This window comes from Myotis daubentonii, chromosome 4 (genome assembly GCF_963259705.1).
Source record: "Myotis daubentonii chromosome 4, mMyoDau2.1, whole genome shotgun sequence".
Lineage (NCBI taxonomy): Eukaryota > Metazoa > Chordata > Mammalia > Chiroptera > Vespertilionidae > Myotis > Myotis daubentonii.
In genome coordinates, this window is record NC_081843.1 from 28,254,388 (window position 1) to 28,266,169 (window position 11,782).

Sequence of the window (11,782 nt, forward strand, 5' to 3'; positions counted from 1 at the left end):
AACTGCCCCTACCACAAAGAATTAGCCCAAAATGTCAATGGTGCCACTGCTAAGAAACCCTAGCTGAATTTGAGAGAGCTGGGCCCTGATCGAGTAGCTCAGTTTGTTAGAGTGTCATCCAAAATGCCAAGGTTGCAGGGTTCCATCCCTGGTTATGACACAAGAATCAGCCAATGTGCATAAATAAGTGAACATCAATGTGTCACTGTCTCTCAAATCAATAAATAAAAACAATTTTTTGAGAGAGTCCTTCTGTAAATACTAATGCCATCAGAAAAAGAATACTTTGTGTCCTACCTTTTAGAAAAGAAGCTATATAGAAACTGGCAATTTAGAGATTCGGATGGGTATATTGGCATAACATTCTCAAATAATTTTACACTTTTTAAAATAGGAAAATTCAAATACAGGGTTACTGGTTTTCCTTATTTTACAGATGGGGCCGAGGATTTGGTCTTTTGGGTTCCATTTTTGGAAAGGATGGTGCGTTGAACCAGCCAAACAGTGTCTTTGGACTTATATTTTATATACTACAGTTATTACTTGGTAAGTATTATACAGCAATACAAAAATAAGTTTTTTATTATATTCCACTTAGTACTTTGTGTCTTTGCTCTGATGTGTGTGTCTTTATCTTAAATAAAAGCATATGTTAATGATAGAACCTATAGTTTGTTTTACAATTTTGTTTTGTGAGACTTGCTTCACTATGATTTTGATGAAACTAATGCTGAACTTGGTATCTGTTGGTATTTAGTCAGGGATAGTGACATTCCATGATGTCAGTAAAAACTAGTACTATTTAGAGAAATTATTACTCCAGCCTTCCCTCTAAACCTTTCTCCTTACTATTTTATATACTTGTTAGCTACTTTTAAATCTATGCTTTGGGAAAACATTGATGGTTAATGATATTCATAATTCCACCACCTTACCCACTATTTTCCATTGTCTTCTGATTTTTTCACTTATTTTTATACAAACTCTTATATTGTCTACCCTCTTAAATGTTTTGTTATTGTTGACATCAGGTTTCAAAGTTTTTGATGTCTAAATAACACAGATCAACTTTAAGTCCCATTCCCCCTGCCTTCCCTCCCCACCCCACCCCACCCCCGCCACACACACACACACACACACACACACACACACACACTACCTTCCTTCTTTGAATTGTTTCCATGGATAAATTTCCAAATGTGGGATGAATGAGTCAAAAACAAGATTTTTAAATGGAGTTTAATAGGTATTAACAAACTGCTTTTCCCTCAATTGTCAGGTTTCCCAGAAGCTCCATCACCTTCATTTTAAGAAACTGTTTTCTGTAAAATACCTAATATAAGTTACATATTAGTAGCTATTATTTTTATTTTACTATATTTTAACTTTCTATTATTTTCAATTTAGTTATTGGGATCCTGATTATAGCCCATTTTCATAGTTGTTACAAATATTTAACCTGTTCTTTATCCTTTTTTATCTTAGCTTTGTGAATTTTGAGTGTATAAAAGTTTTCATACTTTTAAAGTTAAATTCCTTTATTTTTGCCTTTGCATTTCAATTGTTATTATTTCATCCTATTATCTGCCAGCTCTTCTGTGCTCTTCTAACTCAAGTTGATTTGTTATGAGGCAAATTGTGAATCTAAAGTTTTCTCAATGTCCTAGTAAGTTTTTCAATTCCATACTTATATATCCTGTAGAAATAGAAAAACATGCACAAGAATATTCATTGGTGCCCTAACAGGTTTGGCTCAGTGGATAGAGCGTCAGCCTGCAGACTCAGGGGTCCCAGGTTTGATTCCAGTCAGGGGCATGTACCTTGGTTACGGGCACATCCCCAATGGGGAGGTGCGGGGGGTGCAGGAGGAAGCTGATCGATGTTTCTCTCTCATCGATGCTTCTAACTCTCTATCCTTTCCCTTCCTCTCTGTAAAAAAATCAATAAAATATATTTTTTAAAAAAGAATATTCATTGCAGTATAGTTTAAAATAGCAAAGAATTGGAAGCAGCTTAGCAAAACATAATGGTTGAATAAATTAAGTTACATCCATACTAGAAAAGTGTAACCATTAAAAGAGAAAGTAGGTCTGTATGTGAAAAGATAAAGGCATAGTTTAGTGAAAAAAGCAAATTGATATAATGTTTATACACACACACACACGTAAATGCATAAGGGTCAGGGGTGAGACTTTCACTTTTTATTCCATTTATTGGTTTTGTTTGGATTTCTAAGCCCAAATTAAAATAGCCTAAGAAATGTTTTTGGAGAAAGAGGTGGAACACATTTCTATTTATTATATTTAATGTCATTATGTATAGATATTTCAAATCATGTATTATATGTATTTTTTTCTATTCACATTTTATGTTTGTTTGTTTGTTTAATCCTCACCCAAGGATATTTTTCCCATTGATTTTTAGTGAGAGTGGAAGGGGAGGAATGGAAGGGGAGGAGGGAAAGAGATGGGGAGGGAGGGAGAGAGACATATCGATGTAAAAGACACAATGATTTGTTGCCTCTCGCACACACCCCAACCAGGGCCTGGGAATGAACCTGTAACACAGGTAAATGCCCTTGACCAGGAATCAAACCTGCCACGTTACGGTGCGGGACCGACACTAACCATTTAGCAGCACCGGCCAGGACAACATTTTATGCATTTTAAATGTCAGGGTCTTTACCATTGGAGGCACATGTGAACTCATCTACAGTTGCCAGAGCACATCATTTTCACTTCTAAATTGTTTGAGATACAACATTTTAAATTTAATTTATTCATAGGCAATCACATGGTTCAAAAGTTTTTTAAAAAATGTATAAAATTCACTTCCCACTGCCTCTCATCCCTGACTGTAGCTTCTTGTTGCGGTTGTTAAAGAATTTCTTTAGGCATATGGTACAAGAAAATACAGATATATAATCTTAATTTTCTTTTTAAAAGGCAAATGCTATACACACTGTTTTACATACTTTTTGTTTTGCTTGACTGACATATCACGGTGATCTTTCCATAGCAGAACATTAAATCTTCATTGTTTGTCACAGCTGCAGAATATTCCATTGCTTGATCCTCTGTTTACAGCACATTTTAATTCCACTGGGAGTTTATCCCAAACCACCGTTACATTACATTAGAACAAGTTTGGTACAATAGTATTTAACTAATAGCTAGTGTTTATAACGAATTCTAAGTATTTATACTTATTAGCTCTTTTAATCTGCACAGTGGTATTAGGAAGTAGTCATGATTATTATCCCAATTTTACAGGTAAGGAAACGATTGGCATGGAGAAAATAACTTGTCCATGTTATTTGAAACTAACTTCCTTAGGTTAAAATTAAGTGGCAGCATAATTTTTAAAAATATATATATTTTATTGATTTTTTACAGAGAGAAAGGGAGAGAGATAGAGAGTTAGAAACATCGATGAGAGAGAAACATCGATTAGCTGCCTCTTGCACATCTCCTACTGGGGATGTGCCCGCAACCCAGGTACATGCCCTTGACCGGAATCGAACCTGGGACCCTTCAGTCCGCAGGCCGATGCTCTATCCACTGAGCCAAATCGGTTTCGGCAGGCAGCATAATTTTTGAAGTTTTAGATGTTTAGCATAGATGAGATACCAAACTCTTTTAGCATAGAGCTGGAAGAAAATAATTGAGGCGCCTTGCCCATGTCGCTCAGTGGTTGAGCATTGACCCATGAACCAGGAGATCTTGAAATGATTCTCAGAGAGGGCTATGGCTGGATTGTGGGCTTGATCCCCAGTAGGGGATGTGCAGGGGGCAGCCAATTGATGATTCTCTCTCATCATTGATGTTTTTCTCTCTCTCTCCTTCTCCCTTCTTCCCTCTGAAATAAATAAAAACATTAAAAAAGAAAATAATTGAGGCTTTGCTAACTGTCACAACTACTCAACTCAGCCACTGTAGTGTGAAAGCAGCAATAGGCATTACATAAATCAATTAGTGTAGTTGGGTTCCAGTAAATCTTTATTTACAAAATCCAGTGGCCAGTCAGATTTTCTAGTCCCTGGCATAAATAATCCAACAGCATCTTGGTCCTGAAAGCTTCCCTTATTTTATTTTTTTAAAATATATTTCTATTGATTTCAGGGAGGAAAGTAGAGAGAGAGATCAAAACATCAATGATGAGAGAGAATCATTGATTGGCTGCCTCCTGAACACCCGAGCATGTGCCCTTGACTGGAATGAAACTGGGTACCCTTCAGTCTGCAGGCTAACTCTCTATCCACTGAGCCAAACCAGCTAGGGCAAGCTTCCCCTTAAAAAAAAAAAAAAAATGCTTACCCAAGGTTGTTTATTGATTTTAGAGAGAAAGATTGAACTGTTGCCTCCCGTACATGCTCTGACCAGGGATTGAACTCACAACCTTTTTGGTATATGTGACAATGCTCCAAATATATATATTTGCATATAAAATCAATATATATATATATATTATTGATTTTAGAGAAACACTGATTGCTTCTCGTGCACCCACCCCGACTGGGGATTGAGCCTGCAACCTGGGCATGTACCTTGACCAGGAATCTACCCAGCGCCCTTTCAGTGCACAGGACAATGCTCAACCAACTGAACCACCCCGGCCAGGGCTTGAAGAGCCTTCTTCAAGTGTCATATTTTAGTACTAACTGGTGGCATGCGCAAGTCAGGCCCCTGTGGCTAGGCTGCGTTCCACAGGCCACTTCGCTTTAACAGGCAGCATGGATTTTAGCTCCTTAACTAACTTCTTCAAACCTACCACCACTTTTTTTGTTTTTTCTGTTGCTGTTATTCTGACTCATTAGTTGTTGGGTAAGAGGGTAGTTTAATATTCGGTGCTATTTCTTTAAAAATAAATGCACATGTTCTCAGTACTGTTGGATACAGGAAATTACAAAATAGTACATGTAAAGATGTCTGATGGCATCAAGAATTCAGGCAAGGTTTTGTCAGGGGGGCCCCAGCCTAGCACACATAACTGCCTTTTTTCTTGATCTGGTTTGACCCACATGTGGTCAACTGGCCAAATGTGGTTTCCTTATCCTCTGGGTTGAGCCTTTTCTGCATGTTTTATTTTTTTCCTTCTTCAGCATGCTGGTGTAATCATCTCCCATTATGGATTTTTTATAAATTTGGTCTAAACATGGGAAAGCAAATTTTATTTCCCACGTATGAGGAGCCTGTAGTGAGAAGGCCAGGGAAAATGTGTCCTGCTAGGGAGAAAGGTTGTGGTCCTAAGGTGGCCTTATTCATTAAGAAAGGTGGCACTGTGGTTTCACACGTCAGCTTCATTGCATGTGATTGCAAGATTACATATTTTCTTTGTGTGCCATAACTAAGGCTTATTTATGAAATAGTAACATGTCATCTAGAACAGCGGTCGCCAACTGGCAGTCCACTGGTGGTCTGTGAGGTCCAAAAGGTTGGCAACCGTTGATCTAGAATATTGACAAGTCAAAAACATTGCAGCTATAAAACTGCTATCATGTTATGCAAAGTCAACCTGCATGATCTTAACAAAATAGGCTGGTAGTGTTCTCAAATTTCATAGTGTTTTTCTGTAAGATCAATATTTTCAACAGTAGCAAATCACAAAAGATTACCTTTTAACTCAGAACCTTTCTCTCCATTGTCAAGGTCTGATTGAGCCAAGGGTCTCTCTCTCTTGCAGGCATGACAGCAAGTGCAGTTGCAGCTTTAATCCTCATGACATCCTCCATCGTGTCTGTAGTAGGGTCTTTGTACCTGGCCTACATTCTGTACTTTGTGCTGAAGGAGTTTTGCATCATCTGCGTCATCACATACGTGCTGAACTTCATTCTTCTTATCATCAATTACAAACGACTAGTTTACTTGAACGAGGCCTGGAAACGGCAACTGCAGCCCAAGCAGGACTGACAGCCTGATGAACTCTTACCTGACAGTCCCAAGTCCCTTTTTCCATTAAGTTAATTTCGCAGCATTTTTTTTATTCTTCACAACAGACACTTTCCCTAAGAATCTTAAACTGATTTTTAAAATCTTGTAAATTAGAAGGGTATTTTCTGTGTCAATCTTCATTTTAAATATGGATACAAAAAAAAGCATACGCCGAGCCAATCAAAGACAAGCTTTAACTTTACTTTGAAGATGTTTCTGAAATAATTAAATGTAGCCCTCCGTTGTAAAGTGAGCAACCATTGCTAATAACTCTACAATGTGTATAAATTCAATTTCAGGTATAACAGATGTGATCATGACATGAAAATATTTTAGAATAGATACTGTATTAAGTATTGCCATGTTTACAATATGTACTATGTTTTTAGCCAATGGATTTAAACATGTAGATTCAACTAGAATTCATTTCTGTGATATTTGTAAATAAAGGTAGAAATATTGGATCCATCCCTGCAGAACTTGCTGTACAGTTGAGTTGAAGTGTAACAACGAAGAGTTGTCAGCTCAACAATGACTGAAGAAAAAGTGAAAATAGTTAAGTGCATACAGAGTCTTGTGAAAAGTACTGAGAGCTGTGGGTCCAGGATTGACAGCAAAAATAATAGGGTAGTTGGTTCCCTTTTATCTCCTTCCTCTTCAAGGAAGAAACTCCTTGGACATTCAAGTCAAACTTGTGTCTAGTCATAAAACTGGATCAGTTCTACCTTACAGAGTGAGTCATGTGACCAAACCATCAAGTCCAAGGCCTTCAGGACACTAAAGATGGGAAAATGGGTACATTTCTTTGGAGAAAAGCTGGAAATATATGGAATTTTAAGGTAAAGTCTCTTACAACAGTAGAATTTTATTTAGATCTTTTTCCTTAACATTGGTGCCAACCAAACAGTATTATGGCTTTGAAATAATCAGTATAAGCTCAGTCGTTCCAGAGTAGGATTGCTCTTGGGTAGCTCTGTGTGTTTCCTGTTCCTTTCTGCACTAACTAATTGGATTTCTAAGTTAATTGTTTTAGAGTAAAATATTGGATATGTAAACTTTAGGGCTGATATGCTGCTCAGTTTGCTTAATCGGGAGTACTTCAGGTAGAAATACCTGAAGGTGAAATACTAATGTTGTCACTACTCTTTCTAATAACTATACAAGGGCAGAATTTTTTAAAGTGATTTGAATAAACCCAAATAAAATTGTGACAGTATGCTTCTAAGGTTAACATATCAAAATGTTAAAAGTGCCTTCTGTCTTAAATCGCAAACCAAATACTTTCTGTTGAACTTGGGCAGAAGTGTCCTTCCTTCCTTTCTTAGCATGAAATAGATAACTTGCATTCGATATACAGGTTCTGTATGATCAATTTAGTCCTTAGATTGAGAATTTGTAGCAATAATTTTGCTTTCAATTTGATTAATCATTATATTAAAAATAGACCGGTAATTTAAGTGCTGTATTTGCCTTTTTGAAGGAGGGGACAGGCTCTGCTCTGTAAACGTATGTGTAGAGTCAGCAACTGTTTCCAACTAACTGTCATAATTGATGCAATGTATTCTTCTGGTCCAAGGCAGGTATAAAATCTGAATTGTAATGAACTATTGAATTTAAACCAGTTTTGTAAAAAGAGAGCTTAATTCAGATTTCATCCAGGCTGATGTTTTCCCATGAATGTGAATATTTCAATGCCTGTTTTATTATGTATGTATTGTTCTTATTTCTGTAGTTAAAGAACTCTAGAAAGCATTGATTAGATGCCTCGTGTGGATGGAGAAACAAGTCCTGATATTGAAATGAACTGTACAATGAGGTCACGTCACAGTGCTTCCAGTTCTACGAGCCGTTTACTGCTTCTCTTTTCCCAGCTACAGTGGCAATGGCTCAACGGTTAAGACTTCTGTGGTATATACAACACGTCGTGCTAAAGTTCCTCGTGTCCCAATTTAAAATGTGGTGGGGTTTTTTACCGTCATATTTTGTATTGATCAGCAGAGTATAGTTAAAGCTTGTCTTGATATTGCCCTCTTGAAAATATTTGTCTTCAACTCAAAGAGAAAATGTAAAAATGTTCAGCCAGACCCTTCAAGTTTTTCCTTTGTTGTCCTAAGCCTGGGGGGAAACACCACTGGTTCAGTTGTATTAAAAAATGGCCACATTCCTATGACCCAGAACTAATCACTTTTTGTCACTGAGCGATACACACGTGCTGCCTGCACTACAGCTCATAACGCCTGCCGACATCTCAGTAAGCAGCAGGGCCCTGCTGGGTGCTATTGGGTACTTGTGCCCTGGAAGAGTGTGGGCTCCCTCTACATCCTCTATGTCACCCCGGAAGAGGCGGAAGATACCATGTTTTAAAATTCCAGTATTGTTATGACTATTTTAAAATTACTAGCCACCAACATTGAAGAACAGATTAGAGGAAAAAACTGAATTCCTGTTTTTGGCTTCTTGATTTTTGAAATGATTTGTAAATGCAGCCTCTTACTAACTTGACAGTCACATCATTTGAAGAAATAAGAGAAGAAGTGGTTAGATGATACATTTTAGGGAAGCTAGGTGGTTTGGAGAACCTCATTTGGTGTTTCATTACAGCTAGGTGCTGTCACTAAGGGTAAACTTATGGTGAAATGACTCAGGTTTAACTAGCTGTGTGCCAGGGATTACTTTTACTTGATGTATGTAGCCTCTCCTGAAATCCGTTACTTTTAAAGAGGTGAAAGCAGTGACTATTTGCATTCTAAGCAACAAAGATCTTTTGGCACAAAGTTCTTTGGACCAACGAGGTAGGATAGAGGACCAAGACTACAGTGAAATGAAAATGATTTGTTGCCTTTAGTTTGCTTATATTTCCTTTTAAGACTATCAGCAAAAGTGCAAGGGTACCTTCAGCACTTCATAACTTAGATTGGTATCTCTACCTGACACCAGGGAATGCTGACAGATCTTGAAAATCAGTATTAAACAGATGCCAATAAGAAACCCACTACCTTTTTTGGTAACCTATTTGGGAAGGAGCACCTAATATGCAAACACTGGAAAAATCTCTCGCTACTCAGACATGTTAGGCAGCACTATGACTCCTCATCTGTGAGAACTACCCTTCAATAAAAAAGGGGTGTGGTGTGGTGGGAGCCCAGGCCAGTTGGGTAAACATGTTTTTGACAAATTAGCCCAGAAAAGATGAAATGTTTTCTTATGAAACTATTAAGCATGGCCGAAGTATGAGGTATATGATCTGTATAGTATGTCCCATCAAAAATATTTATTACTAGTGCTTTAAACTCCAGAGTAAACATTCATTTAAAATGGAGTTCACTGGGCAGATATCCCCTTTAATATTAGATAGGAATATTCTTTATCAGAGATTTAGGACAGTTTTGTTAACTGGTAAAAAAAAAATGTAAATATGTAAGAATGTTTATTTGTTGCACATAACTCTTTTGGTATAAAATAAATGTAGAAGTTACCTGTGGAAGTTGTGCTGCCATCATTCTTATGCTGCAGTATTACAGGTCAAAAAAGAAGCAGAAACGAATCCACTCATAAACTACTCTTAAAGTAACCTCATACTGGAACCTCACATGTACAGGTGTACTGAGTTGATTTTTTCTCTCTTAAATGATATGTAACTTACAGAATATAAAAGCAGAATTCTTAGAGATTCTAGTTCCTAGAATGTCTGTAGGTTTATAATTTATGTGGTTAAGAATGAATACGGTGTTACAGCCAAGTGGTAGTTCTTGCTTTACCAGGTAAACCGGCTCTTTCCCAGATACTATGGCTTCTCAGCTGGTGGGTGTACCCTGTCTCATTAGCAAGTTCCAGAAGCACAAAGAATGTATGAGCCAACTGTTTCCCACTGCTCTACTTTAGTTCACTTTGAATACTCCATTTTTACAATTATCTAAAAGTCACAACTGCAAGAAAGACGAATCAATTTGAAATACAGTTTAGCCATATTTTATTGACTAGGACAGTGGTCGGCAAACCGCGGCTCTTTGGCCCCTTGAGTGTGGCTCTTCCACAAAATACCGGCTCTTCCACAAAATACAGACTTCTGCGCATGGGCCACGAAGTTTCAATTGCACGGTACATGCGCGCCCGCACGTGGTACTTTTGTGGAAGAGCCACACTCAAGGGCCAAAGAGCCGCATGTGGCTTGCGAGCCGCGGTTTGCTGACCATGGGTCACTAGAATAAATGCTTTCTGTGGTAGAACCTTAGGACTTAAGAAATGGGCCTGACAGACACATCATTTGTGTTGATCATTGAAATGTTCTTTGTGAGGATACATTCCCTTCTACATGAAAGGCAGTGTGGGAATTATAGTCTGAAAACCAGAACCATCTTTTCAAATGTACCCGTTTCCTTTGACCCAATTTGGATATTCATTTCAGAAAATACAAAATAAAGGATGACTAAAAGCCTCAAAGTAAAATGAGCCTTAAAACTCTGATTAGAAGTGATGGTGATGAGGCATCAAAAGTGAATGGGACACCTAGCTTGGGAAGATAAAAATACTTTGGTCCAAGAATTGAAGTATATCAAGAATTTACCTAAATGTAATGATCTGCCTGCAGGAAAACAAAAAATGGCATGCCCTATCTGTAATCTGGAGGCATCCTTGAATGAAAATAATGTTCTACCAGGTGTATGAGGAAGTGGACACTAAACAATAGGGATAACATGGGAAGAATTTGCAGTGAATGGCAGTGCTAAAGGACAAAAGTAAAAGGGTAATGGTCTGTTTTGGCTTTTAGAAAACAAAAAGATTTAAAGATCTAATTCACTACTTTGCCTTTGTTTTTGTTAAGGACAGAAAAATCCCTGATAGGCAACAAATATCAGGTTTGCAATTTTATTCCTTTGGTACAAAACGGTGGAGTACCAGGCTGGCAAAGCAGCCAGGCATTCATTTACGATTAAACGTTTTTTACCAAGAAGGCACTGTGCTGGGTATTGTAACCCCACCATAACTAGGTAGGTATTTCTTCCACTGTAAATGATTGGGGGTTTGGTACAAAGCTGTTTTATGTGTTAGCCTCTTGCCCCGATCTGAGCAGTCCTGGGGGAGGTCACCCCTGAAATTCCAGAGCCATAATTTTCTACCAGGGTGTTATATTTGAGGGGAAGAAAGATGGAGATCAAAGTTAGCCACCTCGCTAGTGTTGTTAAAAAAAAAACAAAAAACCTCGACAGGATGGAGCAATGTCCTGGAAGAGCTGGTTACCTCTAAGCTCCCTTCCAATTCTGACATTCCTTAACTCTTACCTGTGGCAACTAGTACGCGTGTTCATTATTCCAGCATATCACTTGCTATAAATCTGTCAGGATTGCAGCTCACCTGTGGAGTTTTACAGGGTGAGCAGGGCGGCCCTAAGGCAGGGGAGCTACTCCTGCAAAGCAGTCTGTAACCAACAACTCTGAACTTGTGTGAGTGTTGAAGCGAAGGTTTCTCAAAAGTCTGTACCCAGTTAAGGCTATGTAAACAGCTTGACACAAAAATAACTTCAGATGCTTTTCAGCAGTACAGATCATCTTCAATTTATGGAATAGTCACTTCTGAGCCAACTCTAAATTCCAGTATTACAAAATCCTTTATTTTCACTTCTAATGTTCCCTTCTAGCAAACTAGAGGCCCGGTGCACAAAAACTTGTGCACTCGGGGGGGAAAGGGGGGTCCCTCAGCCCGGCCTGTGCCCTCTCGCAGTCTGGGACCCCTCGGGAGATAACGACCTGCTGGCTTAGGCCTGCTCCCGGGTGGCAGAGGGCAGGCCCAATCCCTAGGTGCAGCCCCTGGTCGGGCTCAGAGCAGGGCCGATTGGGGGGTTGGGGCACCACCCC

At 38.5% G+C, this 11,782-nt stretch overlaps 1 protein-coding gene across 3 annotated transcripts in view; it reads left to right on the forward strand.

Moving 5' to 3' along the window:
• VKORC1L1 (vitamin K epoxide reductase complex subunit 1 like 1) overlaps positions 1-9,414 on the forward strand; it is a 53,253-nt gene extending 43,839 nt beyond the window's left edge. The window contains exons 2-4 of one of the 3 annotated variants that reach the window (XR_009452566.1): positions 437-546; positions 5,683-6,769; positions 7,663-9,414. Coding sequence is in view for 2 of the 3 variants with exons in the window: in XM_059693358.1 (XP_059549341.1) it covers positions 437-546; positions 5,683-5,909 (337 nt within the window). In the remaining variant the exon portion in view is untranslated. Of the gene's footprint in view, positions 1-436; positions 547-5,682 lie in introns of all 3 variants that reach the window. The other 2 variants (XM_059693358.1, XM_059693359.1) reach the window with 2 other exon arrangements.
• Positions 9,415-11,782: the final 2,368 nt, after the last annotated feature.